The sequence below is a fragment of the Anabas testudineus genome, chromosome 24 (assembly GCF_900324465.2).
Source record: "Anabas testudineus chromosome 24, fAnaTes1.2, whole genome shotgun sequence".
NCBI lineage: Eukaryota > Metazoa > Chordata > Actinopteri > Anabantiformes > Anabantidae > Anabas > Anabas testudineus.
The window spans coordinates 12,672,632-12,694,831 of record NC_046632.1 but is presented as its reverse complement, the minus strand read 5'-3'; the positions used below and the strand labels follow the sequence as shown (position 1 = coordinate 12,694,831).

Sequence of the window (22,200 nt, the reverse complement as noted above, 5' to 3'; positions counted from 1 at the left end):
CACTGTGGCTCCCACAGAAATGTTTTACTATAGAAACATAGCATCAGTTTTGTACAAAAAATAAACATATGGACAGTCCTAAATTAATGTTTGACAAGATCAGCAGGTAGAATATGCAACCCGCTGAACTGTTGGTGGTGGAGCTGCATTGGAAGTGGCGTAGGCACCAGGTTTTGACAAGAATGATGAATGCGTTGCATCGGTTTTGATCATTTTTTAAACTTTCATTTGTGAGTTTGACTATTTTAAATGTGTACTTCTTTAAAAGATCAACATGCATTCAAACCACAAGCAGGAGAATTTCTACAGTCCATCCACTTTCGATGCTCTGACTGATCATACCTGATGACAATTTTTAATCTTCCTTTGAGTAGCAGCACAGTAAAAATGTAGCTAGTGGTTTGAACACATCTCACTTTGCTGCTAGAGATACAGTTACCTCACTTCATTGAGTTTGTTGCTGTCTGTGTCGATGCACATTAAATTCATCATTTCTTCCTCAAAACTCTTTCATTTTGATCTCTGGCAAAGCTGTAGCTGTTGTTTCCTGAGATCTGCGGATGTGTCCAAGCCTCAGCACCACTACTGGCATCCACAGTGGGATCACAGGGTAGAGTTTAAGAACTCAAGAAGTTCTGCTCGATTTTTATCCCGCTGTAACAAACAAGGCAAATGTGAGCCAAGGTGAATAAAGATCCATGAAAAACAGTGTAACGTCACACCTGGTCACAGCAACAAGGTAAGATTACCTGTTTGTCTTTCTTTGACTTCTTTACTTTCATCTTTATCTTCTTCCCTGAAATCATGCTGTACTTGCCTTTCTTCCTGTCCTTCAAGTACTGAAAGAAAAACAACAGAACATTTAACAGGGCTAGAATCAAAAATACTTTTTAAAAAAATCACGTTGAATGACAAAATTTCACATGGCCTGTGATAGCAAGTGTAACAACACAAATGCAAGCAGGAAAAGCCTGGCATCATCTAAATATGAACAGAAAATTTGATAGTTCTCATTCACTCTCATTCATTCCCACTTTAAAGGAGAATCAGATGGGCACAACCAGGAGCAATAAATTCAACTATTGGTGGCTGCGTGAAACCAATAATGTTGATGACAACGTGGTGGTAGAGAAAATAGCTCTACCGTTTTTACTACAGCTATAGACCAGCATGTTACAAGTCATAGGAAAGGTTGGCTTCAAATCTATAGCCATACTTTTAACGATGGGCTATGTTTATAGTGCCTGGACAGAAAATATAGGAACTACATAGAACAATGCGGAAAAGCATTTCTGATTTACTATATGTATTTATGCTCACTATTGTATAGGACACATACCTTGGAGATCTGTACAGGTCCCGAGTTATCTTCTCCTCCTTTGGTTTTCTTGTCCTTTTTACGTTTATGCCGCTTCTCTTTCTTTCCTTTCTGCTCCAAAACGCAAAATAAAATACACTTAGTTTACAGTAAGTTGAAAATAAAATATAATAAAAACTAAATATAAATTACATGAACTACTATACCATACTTTTTTGTGTTGTTTCTCTTTTTTCCTTTTCTTAGAATGCTTTCTGGATTTTCTGCAGGAGTCTAAAAAAATGATAATACGTTAAATCAATTTATGATTTTATTAGTGTTACAGCAAAAGAACTATACACTTAAACTAAATGTAAAAGCATAAATTCTATTCAGCATGTATGGAGAAAATAAGGTTTGCCAGCTGAAGGTACTCAGCTGCTCTGCAAGATTAAAAAAAACAAAACAAAACAAAACACATACCACTACTGCTAGAGCTACTCCGACTGCGGCTGGAGGAGTGTGATGAACCTGATGAAGAAGAGGACGATGAGGATGATGACGATGACGAAGATGATGACGAGCTAGAGGAAGATGACGAAGATCTACTACGGCTGCGTTTCCGCTTCCTTTTTTCTCGTCCTGAAAAGAAATCAATGTATATCAACAATATAAACATATCCAGCTTCCACAGGTTGCTAAAATACAACACACTTCTATATCACAGACCCAGAGTGCTGCGTAGACATGTTCAAACTATTAGAAGAAAAAGAAAGGAACTTCATTATCCACTAAAAATGTGATAAATCACAGGAAAACATTGAATATACATTAAAAATAGGAGTAATTAAACTGTAAATCTTGCCTTCTTTTCAAGGATTTGGAGACAAAGTTAATAAATTAAACAATAAATCTAATTTTTGACCATCTGTACACCAAGTTTCGGTGCATGGAGGAAGTTTACTTGCACTAATCCAATGTTTGATGTGATGTGAGTTTAATATTTGTCTATTTCAGACTGTCCTACCTCTGCTGCTCGATCTCCTCCTTTCATCTGTTTTTGAGCTGGAGCTAGAGACTTTGCAGTCTCCTGTCGAAGACTAGAAGCAAAAAGAAGTGTTTGTAAGGGACGTGTATTTGTTAGCATCTGCCCTGATTGTGACAGGACACACATTGGCATTCAATAAAGTATATCATAAAAACATTGATGTAGATTGTCCGGTCCACTTCTGTTGTTATGTCACTTTTGGGGAGTCTGAGGATAGGTGGTGTCATATGCTGGCAGCTATTGTAAAGCTGATTTGCAGCAAGTTTGTAATACTGGGGATATAAAAATAATAATAGATACGACTTAGCTGTCGTTGCATCTAATTAAGTCACAGCTAACCGTTTAAACAAAAGGTTTATTGAGAAATTTCTTTACAAACTCGCCATTTGTCTGGTGCCTGATTATTCTTATAACAGTTAACAGGGCTAACGTTACGTTTACTAAGCTGAAGCTAAAGGTCGCTTTTTGCATTTACATTAAATGAAAAAGAATAAAAATGAGGTTATGTACTCACCATGGCGACAGCAGAATAATATGTTAGTTATATACCGTCAATACATCGACAGAAAAAGCTTGAATATATATTGTTATCACAGTTATCGCTCTTAAGTTAGCATTAGCTAGCATTCTTAGTAGACATTTTGTATCCCATGATGCACCGCTGCAGCTACAAAACAAATGAGCGTAAACGTGTAGCTAGAAGTGTCTGGGTGGAAATTAATTACTAATCTCAAGTCTTTCACCGTATTTTTAATCTAGTTGTGTTTCATGAAGCGTAGTCTGGCCATTTAATCGTAACCAGTTATAACTACAACACTACTTCCAAACTCTGGGCTCTAAACGTTAGTTAGCGATAGCGGGGATTGAATGAAAACGACATTCAGCTAATGTTAGCATAACAGCGCCCCTGCGACAAATCCTAGAAATTACATTTGTCTGTGTTGGACCACAATTAAATGAGGTAAGTTAAAAAATATTAGTACAAAAAATACCAGACAAAAATATTAATATTATAAGATACCAATGCTGCGCTTAGTTGTTAATATTTGGCTAGCTTAGCGTAGCTGTCTAAGAGTAACACCAGTTGTGAAGTGCAATACAGGTAAATGATCAGTCAAGTCACTTTCTAGAGTAAAAATATTACAGTTGTCAGTTTATCAGGTAACATTAACACTACACCTTGCCTAATTAACCATATTTAATGGCAAATTGTACTATTTTTAGTCACTGTGTCCTCATGTGTCTTTTTATTGCTGCTTTGTGGTTATTTGCATTCCTTTCGAAGTAGTTCTGTGTCTTCACTTTTTTTTTGCTTAGTTAAATCAATGTGGTGACTTTTTCTGGACGGGCAGTGTATTAAAGACTTCAGTATTTGCTATGACACTTAAAATTGAGCTCTGGTGCATCCTGTTTCCACTGATCATCCTTGATTGGAGTCCACTTGTGGGAAATTCAGTTAATTGGACATGATTTATAAGGACATGAATTTATTCAATTTTGGGATAGGACTGATAAGAAATTCTGACATAACAGAATGAGGGGGAAAAGTTAAGTGCTGTAAATACGTTGTAGATGCTCTGGATGCAAATTTTTTTGTTGCACCATCTGCCACTCACTGCAATCTAACGATTTCTGTAACTCTCGATGAGACTTGTGCACCTGTTGACAGGTAGTTTGGCCCACTACTCTTGAGCAAACTTCTCCAGCTGTCTCAGGTTTAAAGGGTACCTACTCCAGACTGCATGTTTCAGCTCTGTCCACAGATGTTTAATATGATTTAAAACCTTCATAGTCTTGATAGGTTGTCTGTCTCTGTATATCTGCCCTGCGATAGACTGATGACCTGTCCAGGGTGTACCCCACCTCTCGCCCGATGACAGCTGAGATAGGCACCGGCACTCCTGTGACCCTTCAGTGGCCAATCTGTTAGGAAAATGCAATGGTACCAAAAACCTTTTGGCCTATCTGTAAATACTGATATTAACGTTATGGTGTTAAACATTTATGCATATGTTCTACGCTCCACTAACCGACACTAATCCTGCAAATAATGACCATGTGTTTAGTTTTGTATTCACCAGAAGAAAATGCAGGGGGACACCGGTCACTAGCATAGGCCCTATATGCAACAAATCTGCTGATGTAATTAAGGTAATATACTGTTTACTTCTGTTTACACTGACTATGTAATTACTGTATAAGAAACTTAGTTAGTCATTAGTCTGTAATATATCTGCCTTTACTGCAAGATTGGAAGAGGTAATTGAAATAACAATTCAGATTGTTCTGCCTTTTATTAGGTTCAGAGTAATAATTAGAACAAGTTGTATTCCACATTTTGCGGTCTTTTACTTTGAAGGTGTGGTAAAGACAGGATGTTGTGACAAGAAGTCAGCCATCTTGTAGTTTCTCTCAGCAAGCACTTGGACTTAAGTTCATCCGCTGACATCTGCCCTTTGTGTTCATGCTTTTGACATCATCGTCTGTAAGTTGCTTCATTTTCACAAGAAGTACAGTATTGAATCTTTATTTGTGTAAAGAAATTCATGAAAAATGGGTATTTGTTGATAATTAGATGTTTGAATGATCGTGGGTTAAGTGCCATACAGTGACTACTCCATCTGCAATTCTTGTGTATGTGAGCTAATTTTAGCCATATTGTGACTGTTCTAAGGACAGGTTTATTTTCTGTTTTACAGTTTTTTACTCTGTTTTGGAGACATTATTGGAGCAATAAATTGGAGCTATGGACGCTACATCCTGACTCTGCACATGTTTCCGAAAGGAGTTAGGCTTACTGCTGAATTGTGTTAGATACACACAAGGAGAGCAGGACAGTAAAAAAAGACGATACACAACTAGCTAACAACAACACGGCAGCTAGATAACCTCAAACATGGATGAACCATTTCAAGATGGAGCATCAGTAGGAAGTCGGAAAAGTGCCAGTTCGAGTAGATCATCCGTGAGTGCTGCAGCAGCAAAGGCCAGAGCTGTAGCAGAGGCTGCCCGTGCACGTGCAGCATTTGCAGAAAAAGAGAAAAGTATTAAAGTTGAAAAAGCTAAGCTTGAGGCAAATCTAGAAGTACTGAAGTATGAAAGAGAGGCTGCAGCCACTAACGCCCAAGCAGAAGCATTGGAAGCAGCAGCGGAGCTAGAGGATGAAGAGGTGCGTAGCAGGAAAAGTTATCCCAGGTCACTTCAAAATGCACATGACCGTGTTAGCGACTACATTCAAAACCAAAATGCTTGTTATCACAAACGCCCTGAATCAGCCCACTTGCCAGAGCCATTGGAGCAGTCTATTGAGCCTCGCCACAATCTTCCATCACCGCTTGTTTACAGGGGAAAAGAATATATTGTCAAAAACTCCTGGCATGTTCTACCAAAAAATGAGTACAGACCAGGTTCCCCACATGCTCACCAGATGGGAATCAGCTACAATCCATCTGTTCAACCCGCTACTCGAAGTCACTCCCAAATCAGCAAAGAATCTGAGCCTAACAGTCCTAATCCCAGGGGAGATTCACCAAAGTACATGGATACGGTTCACACAAGTGTTCCAGAGTCTTCAGCCTTTATGGACATGGCAAAATATCTAGCACGGAAAGAGCTCGTTAGCACGGGCCTTTCACACTACGACGACCATCCAGAAACGTACAGAGCATGGAAGTCTTCCTTTTCCAACACAATCAGAGACTTAGATCTAACAGCAAGTGAGGAGCTGGACCTACTCTCAAAATGGCTTGGGAAGGAATCAGCCGAGCACGTCAAACGTCTAAGAGCAGTCAATCTAGCTAATCCAGTAGCTGCATTGAAATCAGTATGGAAAAGACTTGACGAATGTTACGGGGCTCCAGAAGTGATAGAGAGTGCTCTTTTTACAAAGCTTGACAACTTTCCCAAGATCACAAATAAGGACAATCACAAGTTGAGGGAGCTGGGAGATCTCTTAAACGAGCTACTTTCAGCCAAGGAGGATGGCTACTTGTCAGGCTTGGCATACCTGGACACCGCACGTGGCATAAAACCCATTGTGGAGAAGTTGCCATATAACTTACAAGAGAAGTGGCTTGCTCAAGGATCAAATTACAAAGAAACTTATCAGGTCAGTTATCCACCATTCTCCTATTTCACCTCTTTCGTCTGTTATCAAGCTAAAACCAGAAACGATCCCAGTTTCACGCCTGCAGTAAACAACCTCCAGACAGAACGCACACTTTCGAAACGTACCAATCCCAGAACTGCAATCTCAGTGCACAAAACTAAGGTCACCAATGTCAAAACTCCAAGCGAAGCAGCATCAAAAGACGACATAACCAAATAGTGCCCTATCCATAATAAGCCACACCCCCTAAAAAAGTGCCGTGGCTTCAGATTAAAGACTCTGGAAGAAAGAAAGACTTACTTAAAGGAACAAGGCATCTGTTTTAGATGTTGCTCGTCCTCTTCTCATCTAGCTCGCGACTGCAAAGTCATGCTGAAATGTGATGAGTGCGACAGTGAAAGTCACATAACAGCTCTCCACCCTGGTCCACCCAAATGGGCAAGCAAACATTCAAATCCCTCACAAGATGATGGCGGGGAGCAAGGGACGCAGGATACTTCGGCTTCTACAGTTATCGGCCCTTTGTGCACAGAGGTCCATGGAAACAAAATCAAGTCAAAATCCTGCTCAAAAATCTGTCTCGTCAAAGTCTACCCCAAAGACCACCCTGAAAAGGCTGTAAAAATGTATGCAATGCTCGATGACCAGAGCAACAGATCTCTTGTCCGGTCACAGTTTTTTGAGGCGTTTAAGATCAAAGTTAACGCATACCCCTACACGCTAAAAACCTGTGCAGGCCTCACTACAACATCTGGCAGGAGGGCAACGGGATTCCAGGTCGAAGCAGCTAATGGTGGTATTGGCCTTTCACTCCCAGAGCTAATTGAATGTGACGATTTACCAGACAATCGTGAGGAAATACCGACACCGGAGGCTGCTCTCCACTATCCTCATCTCAGGGATCTTGCTAAGAAAATCCCAGCTCTGGACGACGATGCCCAGATCATTCTTCTTTTAGGCCGTGACATTCTCCGCGCTCACAAGGTGAGACAACAGATTAATGGCCCTGGTGATACACCCTTTGCTCAAAGACTAGACCTTGGATGGGTATTGGTTGGTGATGTGTGTTTGGGGAAGGTCCATAAGCCAACAGTTTGTAGCAGCAAAACAAACGTACTAGAAGATGGCAGACCCACTCTTTTCAAACCCTGCATGAACCGCATCCATCTCAAACAAGCAATCAGCCCCAGTCGAGTGAATGGATCCATTCACATTTGCAGTAACGGTACTATGGACACCGACACTCTTGGCCTCACAGTCTTTGTGAGAACTCCAAACGATGACAAGCGTGCCTTCTCAATAGAAGACGAACAGTTCCTCAAAATAATGGATGAACAGGTTTTTCAGGACAAGTCCAACAGTTGGGTCGCCCCTCTCCCCTTCAGGTCACCGAGACCTCCTCTGCCAAACAATCGAAACCAAGCCATGACACGTCTCTCTTCACTACAACGCACACTAGAGCGCAAGCCAAAGATGAAAGAGCAGTATGTTGCCTTCATGCAAAAGGTATTCGACAACAACCATGCGGAGCCAGCACCTCCACTGCCGGACGGAAAGGAGTGTTGGTATTTGCCATCGTTTGGAGTCTATCATCACAAAAAACCTGAGAAAATCAGAGTTGTGTTTGACTCTAGTGCAAAATGCAACGGCATCTCCCTGAATAGCATCCTGCTTACCGGACCAGACCTCAGCAACAGCCTCTTGGGTGTCCTCATTCGATTTAGGAGGGAAAGAGTAGCTGTGATGGCAGACATTGAACAAATGTTTCATTGTTTCATTGTGAGAGAAGACCACAGAGACTACCTACGTTTCCTTTGGTTTCGAGATAATGACCCCAGCAAGGACATTGTCGAGTATAGGATGAGGGTCCATGTGTTCGGAAATAGCCCTTCTCCAGCCGTGGCCACGTACTGCCTCAGAAGAGCAGCAATAAGTGGAGAACAGGAGTACGGGTCAGACACCAGACACTTCGTGGAGCGTGAGTTTTACGTAGATGACGGACTTGTCTCGACACCCACTGAGCAAGAAGCTATTACTCTGTTACAAAAAACCCAGGCTTCCCTCTCAGAGTCTAACCTGCGACTCCACAAGATTGCATCTAACAGCATCAGAGTATTGCAAGCGTTTCCGACCGGAGATCATGCCAATGACATTAAAGAGCTATACTTAGGGGCAGAAACGGTCCCTGCACAGCGAAGTCTTGGTCTGAGCTGGGAAGTTAAAATGGATACCTTTACCTTTCAAGTATCCATCAGCGACAAGCCATTCACGCGTCGAGGAGTCCTCTCCACCATAAACAGTCTCTTTGACCCTCTCGGGTTCGTTGCCCCTGTGACTATTCGAGGAAAATCTCTGTTACGAGAACTCACATTAGAGGGAACAGATTGGGACGCTCCACTTCCCCAAGACAAACACGATGCGTGGAGGACATGGAGGGACTCGCTACAGGAACTTGAACACCTTCATATTCCTCGTGCTTACACCCCCACCTCTCCTTCCAGAGCTAAGCAAAGAGAAATCTGCATCTTCTCCGATGCTTCTACAAAAGCTATTGGTGCAGTAGCATATCTCAAAACCACAGATGAAGATGGTCGAGTTCACGTGGGTTTCATTTTAGGGAAAGCCAGACTTGCTCCCGTAAACGAACCCACCATACCCAGACTAGAGCTTTGTGCAGCGGTACTGGCTGTGGAAATGGCAGAACTCATTGTGCAAGAGATCGATCTCCCTCTGAACGCAGTCACACTCTATTGTGACAGCAAAGTGGTGCTGGGATATATACACAACCAGTCCAAACGTTTCTACGTGTATGTCCACAACAGGATTCAGAGGATTCGCCAGTCCACAGAGCCGAAACAGTGGCAGTACGTGCCCACCGAGGATAACCCTGCAGACCACGCTTCCAGATCTGTTCAAGCCTCGCTCCTCACTAAAACTAACTGGTTCACAGGCCCAGCCTTCTTGTACAAACCGCACACAGTAAGCGACCAGCACCAAGTATTTGAGCTTGTGGACCCGGACTCTGACGTTGACATCAGACCACACGTAACAAGTTGCATAACAAGCCACAACGATGAGTCACTCAATCCTAAAAGATTTGAAAGATTCTCCTCCTGGAAATCACTGCAAAGAGCAGTTGCAACCCTTATTCACGTGGCACAGTCCTTCAAGTCGACAAACAAGAACACCACTGGTTGTAGTGGATGGCACCAGTGTAAAAGACCTCACACAGTTGATGAGCTGTACAAGGCAACCACAGTGATCCAATGCACTGTGCAGAAGGCGTGCTTTCCTGAAGAACTTAAAGTACTGTCAAAGGGAGCGGAAGTAAACAAGAAAAGCCCATTGGCAAGATTGAATCCAGCTATCTCTCCAGAGGGATTGTTGAGAATAGGAGGCAGGTTCGAGCAAGCAGATCTGAATGAAAAGGAAAAACATCCAGTTATTTTGCCAGGCAAACACCATGTGTCTACACTCCTCATAAGACATTATCACGAGCAGGTTGAGCACCAAGGCCGCACATTTACTGAAGGTGCTGTAAGAGCTGCCGGCGTTTGGCTGATTGGTGGCAAAAGATGCATAAGCAGCATCTTGCACGGATGTGTCTCCTGCCGAAAACTCCGTGGGAGAAGAGAGAGCCAAAAAATGTCAGACCTCCCACAAGAGCGACTGAGCATCTCACCTCCTTTCACATACACTGGTGTAGATGTCTTTGGCCCCTGGTTCGTCACCGCCAGACGCACAAGAGGTGGTGAGACAAAGAACAAGCGCTGGGCGGTTCTCTTCACTTGCTTGAGCACACGTGCAGTCCACATAGAGGTTGTGGAATCCATGGACACTTCTTCCTTCATAAACTCCCTGAGAAGATTCTTTGCAATCCGTGGCCCCTCCAAACAACTACACTCGGACTGTGGAACTAATTTCGTCGGAGCTTGCAAAGAGCTGCAGTTTAACAAAGTACAAAAGGAGTTAGACGTTCAAAGATACACTAACAGTCAGGGCTGCTCATGGCACTTCAACTCGCCTCACTCTTCCCATAAGGGTGGGGTGTGGGAACGTATGATTGGAATTGCAAGGAGGATTTTGGACTCAATGTTAACGCACACTCCCTCTTCTAGATTGACTCACGAAGTCCTATGCACTCTTATGGGAGAAGTGATGTCAATCATCAACTCCAGACCTCTGGTCTCCGTTTCCTCTGACCCAGAAGTACCTCAGATACTCACCCCAGCCATGCTTCTCACCCGTAAGCAATGTGTGCCACCTCCACCTGGGGAGTTCACTGAGAAGGACATGTACAAGCAACAGTGGCGTCAAGTGCAACGACTGGCAGACCAGTTCTGGTGTCGCTGGAAACGTGAATACCTGCACACATTGCAAGTTCGACACAAGTGGCAAGAGTCCAGTCGCAACATCGAACAAGGAGACATCGTCCTGCTAAAAGACAGTCAAACCTGTCGTAACGACTGGCCTATGGGTCTTGTCACCAAAACCTTTCCTGGACGGGATGGAAAAGTCCGCAAGATCGAGATCAAGACAACTAAGGATGGGTACCTGAAGAAGTTTCTTCGGCCCGTCACAGAGATCGTTCTTCTTCTGACAACAAAGGACTAAATGTTTTGTGCATAATGTTTGTAGGTTTGTATGGTATCCTCACACATACCAGACGGGGAGTGTTCTGCCTTTTATTAGGTTCAGAGTAATAATTAGAACAAGTTGTATTCCACATTTTGCGGTCTTTTACTTTGAAGGTGTGGTAAAGACAGGATGTTGTGACAAGAAGTCAGCCATCTTGTAGTTTCTCTCAGCAAGCACTTGGACTTAAGTTCATCCGCTGACATCTGCCCTTTGTGTTCATGCTTTTGACATCATCGTCTGTAAGTTGCTTCATTTTCACAAGAAGTACAGTATTGAATCTTTATTTGTGTAAAGAAATTCATGAAAAATGGGTATTTGTTGATAATTAGATGTTTGAATGATCGTGGGTTAAGTGCCATACAGTGACTACTCCATCTGCAATTCTTGTGTATGTGAGCTAATTTTAGCCATATTGTGACTGTTCTAAGGACAGGTTTATTTTCTGTTTTACAGTTTTTACTCTGTTTTGGAGACATTATTGGAGCAATAAATTGGAGCTATGGACGCTACATCCTGACTCTGCACATGTTTCCGAAAGGAGTTAGGCTTACTGCTGAATTGTGTTAGATACACACAAGGAGAGCAGGACACAGATACTACCAGAAAAATGCACATCAACTCTGGTATTGTACAAAAACATATTTATTAGGACAGTATAAGTATATTATACACAGAAAAGCATTTGCCCTGTGTTCACTGCATAGTGTTGGGCATCATAAATCATTTGACAAACCAAAATATTGATTAACTCTAAATGCAGTCAGTTTTATCAAGCCCTGCTGTCCTACTATGTTTTGATGTTTAACGATGCCATCCAACCTTCCAAAGCCAAGCACCTTATTTGAGATGGAAAAGATGTAAAATAAATCCAACAATAACTCTTACAGAAAAAAGTAAGTGATGTAAAATAGACAAACAAATGAAAATATGTGTTATTTGTTTGTGTGCAAGGTCTGTTACATTCCTTTTAAAGATATCTGAAATATGTTCAGTACCGGTTGCTCTTATTTGACCTTGCAGGGCCATGATTAAACTGACCATGTCAATCCAGCTAAAAGCAATGTATGTACATACTATATTGGTACATTTTGATGGAAATAGGAAAAAAACGTAGCTTGCTAAGTCTAATATTAAATGTTAAATGCATAGCCCTGAATGTTAACATCCTTGCATTAAAAAAGTTTTACAGCTGCCCTCAGATAGAAAATGCTTAGAAGAATTAGAAAGTTAATTTGTTCATTAGAATATTGTGCGACTATCACTGCCCACATCAGAGCCACTTCCTGGGTTCACACAGTCTGACTCACTAACTGGGCTCCAGTGAGGTAATGTGAAGCAGAATATCAAAACAATGTTAAACTCCTTTCTTTGACCTAAGCTCCAGCAGAAATACTGAAGTCAGGTTTATCAAAATAAAATAATTGTATGAAAAATACACACTATGCTAATATCTCAGAACATGCTTTTGATAATATAAAATGACAAAGAAACAATTGTCAGTGTTCAAATGTCTGTAGATTATTTGTTTTTCCAACTTTAATGTGCTTTTCTTTAATATAAGTAGGATTAATTTTCATGTTATGAATTGTTTCAGTAAAACTACTTCAGTATATTTTCTGGTCTCTGTTCTGTAAACCTTTCACTACCCTTCCTAATAAAATTAATAAGTGTCTTATTACTCACATAAACTCACAACACTTTTAAACTTGACTGAAGTTGATGCATAAATCTTTAGGTTTTATAAATATTAATGACATTAATACAACCGAATATTGTTGTCTGTGGTCAATGTGAAGCTGATTAAGGATTCTACTTTAATTTTGAGCTTAGTGGAACAATGGGTAGATATTTAAGCCTCTGTTTTATTCTTTGAGTGATCAGCGTGTGCCAAGCTCTCCTCATTTTCCTCCTCTTCCTCGGGAACCTGGAAAAAATGCAGCCCCAAATAAGTGTACATGTTACATATGCAAAAAATAATTATATTACATTATGTATTAAACCCCATTCATCTCATATGAACCACAGATGTAATAACTACTGTAAAAAACCCACCAAGCTGCCACTACTGTTATTTTAAATTTTTGACAGTCAGAGAGTTGAAAGCATTTATAAGGAACAAGATTTCTTACCTCCCAGTAAACAGAGTCATCAAAGCAGTTCTGGTCTGGAGGCTGTCCCCAGATTGGCAACTTCATTATTAAACCTTAAAGTGAAAATTGTATTATTTGGTCACTCGGATGTAGTTCCTCTGGTAAATTATATGATATTTATGATATCATTTTTATCTCCACTGACCTGTAAGAGCACCTCCAACCAACGCAAACCCAAGGGATGAACCCAAGGCAGCAGCTTGCATGGTAGCTTCACCTTTTTTCTTTCCCAAGGCTACAGCCACAATACCAGCCAAACCTCCCAGGATGCCAGGCATGCCATGCAGATTGTGGACACCACAGGTATCCTGGATGCCCAGCTTGGATGCCAGGATGGGCTACAGAGGAGGGGAAAGCATCTTGTTAAGTGTCTTTCAAAGCTAAATAGTGCTTTGTATCTAACAATTTTGAGTAATTTCCTAATTAATTAATTAAGTTATGAAATTTTTAGAATATTTCTGGAACAATATTTCTGTAACATAAGCAACCTTTTGAAGGTAAATAATAAAGCACATTTCGGAATACAGCCATGGTCTATAGGGCTTGCACCTTAAATATAAATGTTCCTGGTTGCCCCCCTCCGCCCCCCTCCACCCCCCTCAGAATGGCAAAATATGGCAAAGAACACATTTCTAATTTGGCCTATCATGCATAACGTTTTGTGATGAATACTATCATAGTAAGTTATGGTTATTACTTATTGGTAGGTTAACCAAAGTATTAATGACTAATTCAAAAACGAACTGACTGTTTTTGACAGATATTTAAACAAATATCTTTATTAGTAGTTTCTACAAAATGATCTACTATATTTTATTTCTGACTTTGGACTCACCGATAGGTACTTGAACCCAAGGGTAGAGATGATGCCGGCCACAAATCCAATCACCATGGCTCCCACTGGTCCGATGCTCATGTCAGCGCATGTTCCCACGGCCACACCGCCAGCCAAGGTGGCATTCTGGATGTGCACCTGTGGAGCATAAAAGTATAAAAACAATTCAATTCAACAATTCAACAAGTGTGTGTTAATAAGTGTGAATGGTAGAAAAACATTGTTTGACCATGTCCAGTTTCCCTTTGTGCTCCACAAGGCTGGATATGGCGTAGGCAGAGAGCACACAGGCAGCCAGGGAGAGGTAGGTATTGATCACTGCGGTGAGCTGATCGTTGTCCGATTCAGCTATGGCAGAGTTAAAGCTGGGCCAGAACATCCACAGAAAGACTGTTCCTGTAGTAGCAGGAGATAACGAAGAAGAGTTTGCATCAGGACCATTCTACTACTACCACCAATACTTTCCCGCTTTATCATGTATGTGGTGTATGTGTTTCTGTCCACTAGGTGGCATAAATAATACATATCCTGGAGGCCAGTGATGAACCACTGATGTAACATTATAGCCAAATAAAGCATTCACTTACACTGTTGAAGATTAGAGATGGTTAATACATACAGTAAAAATGTCCAGACTTGCAATTTAACTAGCTCTTACCAATCATTGCAAACATGTCAGAGTGATAAACAGATCCATCATTTTCATGTCCGTTTCTTAAACCTGGTCGGTAAAGTACTCGTGCCACTGCTAGTCCAAAGTAGGCTCCAAAAGCATGAATGATCATTGACGCTCCAACATCATTAGCCTGTAAAAGGAAAGGTGAACCATGCCAATCTCCATTTAGTTAAGTTCAATTTAGACAGTGAATGTACTGTGTTTTTAGTTTGATCAGTGCGCTCATGAGTCCTTCTGTACTCACCCCCAATATGTTGGCCACCAGATGTTCATTGACGGAGAAAATGGTGATCTCCAGTATGGTCATAATGAGGAGCTGCACAGGGCTAGTTTTACCCAGGACAGCTCCAAATGAGATCAAGACTGTAGCTGTGCTGAAATCTGCATTGATTATTCTGCAACAGGAAGGAGGAAAAGGAAATGTTATTAAAATGTAAAATCTTATTATAAATACTATAAAACAATATGAAAAATAAATGATAAATAATGTTAATGCAGATGTTACTAAAAACTAGCACATGCAGAAGACAGTCATACTTGAAGATGTTGACTTTGATCTTTCCATCCTTCAGATGCCAAATGCCCTGCATGAGGAGACCCCACTGCAAGCCGAAAGCAGCCAGAAGTAAGTTGATGCCCACACTGCTGAACCCATATCTCTTGAGGAAGGTCATCAGGAACCCAAAACCAATGAAGATCATGACGTGGACATCCTGAAACACTGGCGCACATAAAAAAAAGGGGTCAGGTATGCTTGAGATACAGTGTCAGTACCCTGCTCTGTTGTAAAACAATCCCATTTTAGCTGAAGCTAAGTGTGGATATGAAATTTAATTAGATGAAACTAAAGACTTATTAAGCACTTGACTTCACATGAGTAGTTTATTGTCAGCTGAAAACACAATTCATGGGGATGGGATTCTGGGAAAACACTCCCCTGTTCCTGTTCAGTTTTTGGACCTTGCTCTGTGTCTGTTAAGTTCAGAGGAGCTTAGTAACTTTAGCAAACCCTTATCTATTAGTCTCAGTTGCTGGACTGACTCTGTTTTTATGACTTCTATGTTATTTAACTATACTCTCAACTCTAAGAACAAAAAAAGTGGACTCTTTAGTGGCTCTAAAAGTGGACATAGTGTGTAAATCTGGGTTACTGCCATGCAAGTCTGAGGAAGGATTTGGGTACGAAGGAGCATTCAATCATTGATGTGAGAGGAAGCGGGACTTTCCCTTTCCTAAAAACTTTGCCTGAGATGATGAGCCCTTCATGTGGAAAATGCATTAGTGTGGAGATATGCACAGTGTGAAACAATAGGCCTCATTTTCTTTGTTCATAATGAACATGAACGCAGCCGTTATTGTTGGACATGTTTACTTTCATCTTTGAATAGGCAGGACTGCTGCTCTACTGCTGCTTCACATTTGTACAATTGCATACCTTCTCTTGGCTTTGAAATTTCCATGGCTCACAGTTTGGTGTTTAGTTGCCACATAAGTGTACACATTGTACATAAGTGTGAGTATAGGCACAAATAGATGCGTGGCTCATTGAAAGTAGTACAAATTGAGTTGTCACTAGCCATTTCCTTCATTTCCAGTCTTTGTGCTATAGTAAGCTAACTGGCTGCTTTGAGGTAACATACTAATATTGGCATTCTTATCTGTCTGTGAGCACCTGTTTAAAGTGCAGCAGCTTTAGATTGATAGGCTAACGAGGGAGATTAAATTAATCTACGTATACTTTTCTACCCAGTAATTACATACACAGTGTCAGTTTGTATCAAGACGTTTAAAAGGAGTGACATAAAAACACCTACATCTACTGCAGAAATCAAAGATGGTTCCTGTTGATTGTTGGGATTTTTAGTCTTTTGTACACTTTCTTAAATAATATGTTTAAACAACTTTATACTTATTAACTAATATACTAATATGATTCTTGACTGCTTGGTAAAATTGTAATACATCAATTTAACTTAGTACTAAGTAGTACACTGGTAAGTACAGCATTGACTTGAGGTGGCAGTATCTGGTTTGCGTCACTCCCTGGAGTTATTTAGAAGAAAACTCAATTGAACTTTGCACTTTGACCCCCACAGTGCAGCCACAGTGGCTTGCTTGTTTTGGATAGTGGATATTTCTGCCCACTTTTTATGCATTTACAATGATTAAAGTTAAAGAAGTTAACGTAATAAATAACATGTTTTAGATGTGAGTTTTTACCGCAATTGATTATACTGTAGATTACTTTGATGGTTAAAAGTCAGGGCTGAGCTGAAAAGGGAAAATGCCAGTATTACACAAGTTTAGAAGCAGCTAATGGTTCAGTGTACAACTTACAGAAGTGCAATGTGGAAGATTAACACTTCAGTGAAGTGGAAGATATCCTCAACCTTATTGAGACTGCTCAGCTAATCTCTCAGAGTCACACCTGCCCCGCCCAGCCATGAGCAGACATTTGTACTGTACGGTCAAGATGCAGAGAAACCCACCAACTGTAGAGACCCCTCCAGAACTGAGTACACCATTTAAACAAAAACACAGCGCTGCACAATGTTCAAACAGCATTCTTCCATGTGGACCAACGATCTTTGCTCTTGTCTTTGAGACATTAAAGTAAAATGCACGTGACCTCCACTGGATGACACCTAACACACTCCTGGGCTGCATGTGTGCGAATAGACATGAGGGGATCCTGTGACTTCTTTTATTTCGTTCAGCAGACCTACTCTGTAACAGCATTTAAATAAGTCTCTTTCTGTTTGCAAGTAATTGGAAAATTACATCCTTAAAAGTGAATTTGCATTATCATAATAAGGTTTCATGACCTTTTTGAGTTCACTCAGTTCATTCAACACTGGAGAATCCAAGCTTTTACTGGGACTCTTGTTGTAGTTTTTTACACAACACAACAGACATTGTGTTTAAATCATTAGATAAAACTTAGATTATAATTTAAAATAAACATAGTCACACAACCAAACACTCAGACATGCAGCAGCACAGCACCTGCCAACATGCAGCCCAGGTAAACTTACTGGGGTAGAGGTCCATAGCCTTCTCAGCGTGAGTCTCATTGCTTTGTCCGTCGTGTCCGTCGTGTCCGTCGTGTCCGTGACTTTTGCCGTCATCATAGACCGCAAACACCCCAAACAGTATGATAGTGATAACTTCCAAGACTAAGGCCACAATGGGGAACTTCAGCCTCATGTTGGTGGAGTACACAGGCATCCTGAGTCCAACTCTGATTATCTCTCACGCAGTGCGACACACTCACTGACTCTGTCTGTTTTGTTGAGAGTTGTGAAGGGAGGGAAGAAAGTTGTGTCTGGTTTTAAACTGATGCATGTTTGGTGTTGACCAATGACAAGCCAGAAGACTGGGTCCTCAGTGGGGAACACCCCACTCATACAATGTGCTCACAGGGATGGGTTTCCTCTCTTGTTGTCAGAGGGGACAAAGTAAATTACCATATATGTATTGACACCTGGCCAGTGAGCAGACATGAGGGGATTGATTTTTCACTCAGTGTTTGTTATTTATTGACTTAAGATCAGACCAATATTTCAATAATAGCTTCCTCTGCTGTATTAAAAGTGCATGAATCGCTATTTTATATTTTAGTTCAGCTCTGCTGAGCATGGTTCCTCTTCCTTAGTGCAGACTTTAGAGATGACTTCCTTGACATTACAGTATATGATTTTGCAGTTGAGAGAGTCTTCACCGGTCTGAGGAACTGGGACTAAATTCTGCTCAGTCGAAGTAGATTGGGTCAGGACTCCTCTGAACCTGTCAGGTCTTGGGCCTGTGTCTCAGTTTGTGCAGGAGTCTATCGGATCTGAATGAAACCAAAACTGTGCATTGTCGGCTGCTGATGACTGCTGATTTGTTGCCATCCCCGTGGGAGAAAACAAGGAGAAAGGGAAATGGAACATGTGGAAAGGAGAAATGAAGGTGTTTGCAGATGTATGGAACAAGTTCAAGGAAAATTAGTGCATGGAAGTAACCTCTCTTCCTTGCTCTACTTGGGCCAACCACACTTTAGATCAGGTTCAATTGTATTCGGGTCTATTTGTGTTGGGTTTCTCTTTTTTAAAAATGAAACCTTCCAAGTTTATACCTTCTCCCACCGACCGGCAGGTTTTGATCCAAAGAGAATGTGCTGACAATCTGACAATCAGCAGTTACTTCACGTCAACAGTCCTCCATTTGTCCAGAGAGAGGTTTGAGTATTTCACTCCCTGACCTTTTGGGAAATTACTCCCAAATGTTGAGAGATATCTAAAAGCTCTGTAGCAGCTTGTGCTAATCTTGTGCAGATTCATTATTCAATCAGTTCGCACAACAGTTTTGCAGTAACATTTGGCAGACAGTGGAGGCTTTTTCAGGCTTTCATGTCAGCTAGTGGCAACTTGAACAGCATGGGAGGATTTGGTCCACTTGCCACAGTCAATCATTCATGACAGTTACAGACACTCCCTCACTCTTTTGTCCTTTTTAAAAATTTGAGTTAATATCCCAATAAAAAATGAATATTTATATTATTGATTTACCACAGAACCAACATTGGATGTTTGACACCCATTTAACAAATTATTTTTGCCTCTAAAGTAGCTCAGAAATGTTTATTTAATGTTTAAATCCAATCTTTAGTATTTGAAACCATTATTTTGTCTGTACAGTAGTTTAAAGATCTGAGCATTTATCATTTAACATTTAACATATAAGGCTTTCAGACAAAACATACATACCCCAGTTATTGACTTAACTTAAGACTAATATTTTAATAGCAATGACTGGATTAATTACTCAATAAAACAACCAAACTTAGCTTTGTTGCTTTTATTACTCTTTACAGAATGAAATGTTTTTATTAATTTGACTGAATTTGAATGATGACAATCGTGTTACTGTCCAACATGGACCTAATGTTAGATATGACTGATTATCTTTTATGCAGCCTTTTGTGGAACAAGTTGGCAGTTTCATCAAACAATCCCTATTATTGCTGCAGGAAATAAAAGTGTTGATCTTTCTAGCCTTACAGAATCTGAGAAAGTTTGAACATTAAAGCATGACACGAGGGGTAAAGAGGCAAAGTATTCTTTTATCAACTAAAATCTGTTTTTAATCTTGGCTCCTTGTGAACTTCACATTCCCGGAAAGCCATTAAGCATTTTATCTCGATGCACCCCGTCTTTTGTTTCGGATCCCCACGTACCATAATGCAACATACATGATGTGAGCTGACACACAGTACATGTATATAAGACTCACTTCATGTGATTCTTTTCAACTGGTTCATCTGTCGTAGTCGTGAGACTCGCTGTAATGACCTAATGACTTGGTAAATGTGTTGGATCAAAGAGTGAAGGACTCGGATGATAGATGACTGCTTTAGCTCGCTTTAGTCTACTGCGTCAGAGCATTCCTGGAGGTCTTATTCTGCCACATGTAAAGTTCAAACTGAGGTTCTCTGCCTCCTACATCATTATACGAATTTCTATTACATTAAACTCCCCATATACAGGAAATCTTCTAGATTGTTTTTATCTGACTAGTAAAAGCAGATAGTTTTACTGGAAAGTCAAATCTTATCATGGCAAAGATGAAACATTTTCTGGAAAAAAATCCTCCTATGGATAAAATTCCTTCTCACATTGTTTTTGTAAGTCGGTTTGGTGCATTTTTATTCACATTATCTTGTGTTGACTGTCGACTTATGGAAGGTGTACTACCTTGAAGTTGATAGATTTGTATTTATATTTCTCCATATGTCCATATTGTTTGTTCTGCTCTCATGTAAAGTTCACATTCATCATTATTGCATGCCCCAGCTTCTACCATATCACCTCCCTATAACTTATAATGAGGACCAGTGTGTCCTAATGTGTCTGCATGATATAGACTCTATATCTATAATGTCTAATGTCTATATAGACATTCGTGTGAAGCTGGATATATTAACATACTTGTTAGACACTCAGGTGATCAACACTGCATGTCTCTGTTTGGAGGGACTCCCCCTCCCGATGTGGAGATACAGTATGTAGCAGATTAGGAACAGAGACTAGTTAGTGTGACAGACACAACCCAGGCCTTTTCTCCAGGCCAGTTAATCAAAACTCAACAGCAATCAACTTTTTCCTGGGTGGAGTAACTGAGTAAAGTCACATACAGCTTTCCACATTCATGTGCGTGAGCTCCGCTCTGCTTCACATGAGCGCTATCTTTAATAATCCCGCTTTATTTATGAGGCTTGAAAAACAAGGCGGGTGCTGACCTTATCTCGAAGTGAGAAGCACTGGGAAATGTTGTTTTACTTTTTCTGTCTTCAGTATGTTTCAGACACTGCTGACTTTCTCCTCTAGTCCAGTCATAATTAATAAGGCTTGTCAAGGTCACCTAACTTTGTACCTACATACCTAATAACCTAAAACATAACTAATGCTTGTAATAAACTGCTTGCACCAGGTACCTGTAGGGTTGTTTTTTGTTTTCTTTTCTTACGGGAAGCGGACTACCATAACTAATTAAACTGTTTAGAGGGAATTAATTCTGATCATGTGGTCTTTAATTTCAGTGTTAAAACAAGGCCACATCAATCTTTTCAGCAGATGTCCCAAAACATCCTGTATTTATTTATTACTAAATTGATGAATTAACCCTTTAGCAGCTATAGCAATTATGACAAAAAGACACCAGCAAGTATTTGTTTCTTGTTTCGAAACCATGATTGTTGCCTAAATCTCTCTCCTTAAATATAGTGGTGATATAGGTGAAATGTATTCCTTGGGGCCACTGATAAAAAAATTGTCTGCACATCAAATTTGAGCTTTGTAAAAACATTATACATTGTTTTTAGTACACATGGGCTTTCTGAGACTCATAAAAATACTGTAGGTGTAGATGTTCAGTGTTTAGGCTACTGTTTTCAAACAGTCACTATATGTTATAGACTTTAGAGTCTTTTAGGAAACAGCTTCTTTCCCCAGTGTTGTCTTATATCTTTCTTATATACAGTATAGTACAGTATAATACAGTGGTATAAAGTACCACTCTACTATCAAGCATTTCACCTGAGAAATGGGACTGTATTCCTAACAGTGACTTATGAACGAGCAGAAAGTTTGTTATAAGTTAACTGAGAACAGCCGACACATAAATCAGAGCAGCAGGAAATTAGGAACAAAACACAGCAGCTTGATTGGTGAATGAATCCAATTAGATCAAAATTGGTCCACATTAGACTGGTTTAAGCAGCAGCTGCCTGAAAGATAAAAAGAAAACCTCAAGAATTCATGATAGACAGGTAGATGTCAATCCTTATGTATAGCTTAAAGAAAACCACACAGCTAAACAGTAATGTCGTTTTTGTATTTATGTTATCACCAGCACTTAGTTCATCCTATTAGTTACTTTGTTTGTATGAACGTGATAACGATATGTAT

The 22,200-nt window shown here is 40.4% G+C and overlaps 3 protein-coding genes across 3 annotated transcripts; 1 reads left to right on the top strand and 2 right to left on the bottom strand.

The window, feature by feature from the left end:
• Nucleotides 1-5: 5 nt before the first annotated feature.
• si:ch211-22i13.2 (uncharacterized protein LOC553945 homolog) lies at nucleotides 6-3,199 on the bottom strand. Its single transcript, XM_026340717.1, has 7 exons — nucleotides 2,860-3,199; nucleotides 2,325-2,397; nucleotides 1,781-1,939; nucleotides 1,530-1,591; nucleotides 1,340-1,429; nucleotides 750-839; nucleotides 6-654 (listed from the first exon to the last, which is right to left on the bottom strand). Exons 1-7 carry the CDS (start codon nucleotides 2,860-2,862, stop codon nucleotides 604-606), a joined length of 528 nt encoding a protein of 175 aa, XP_026196502.1. The 5' UTR covers nucleotides 2,863-3,199; the 3' UTR covers nucleotides 6-603.
• Nucleotides 3,200-4,639: 1,440 nt separating this feature from the next.
• Nucleotides 4,640-6,672, top strand: LOC113149628. Its single transcript, XM_026341838.1, has 2 exons — nucleotides 4,640-4,830; nucleotides 5,045-6,672. The coding sequence occupies exon 2, from the start codon at nucleotides 5,242-5,244 to the stop codon at nucleotides 6,670-6,672; it is 1,431 nt and encodes a 476-aa protein (XP_026197623.1). The 5' UTR covers nucleotides 4,640-4,830; nucleotides 5,045-5,241.
• Nucleotides 6,673-11,717: 5,045 nt separating this feature from the next.
• Nucleotides 11,718-18,069, bottom strand: rhag (Rh associated glycoprotein). Its single transcript, XM_026341352.2, has 9 exons — nucleotides 17,788-18,069; nucleotides 15,290-15,473; nucleotides 14,997-15,147; nucleotides 14,735-14,882; nucleotides 14,306-14,472; nucleotides 14,077-14,214; nucleotides 13,387-13,579; nucleotides 13,221-13,294; nucleotides 11,718-13,015 (listed from the first exon to the last, which is right to left on the bottom strand). Exons 1-9 carry the CDS (start codon nucleotides 17,978-17,980, stop codon nucleotides 12,941-12,943), a joined length of 1,323 nt encoding a protein of 440 aa, XP_026197137.1. The 5' UTR covers nucleotides 17,981-18,069; the 3' UTR covers nucleotides 11,718-12,940.
• Between the last annotated feature and the right edge of the window lie 4,131 nt (nucleotides 18,070-22,200).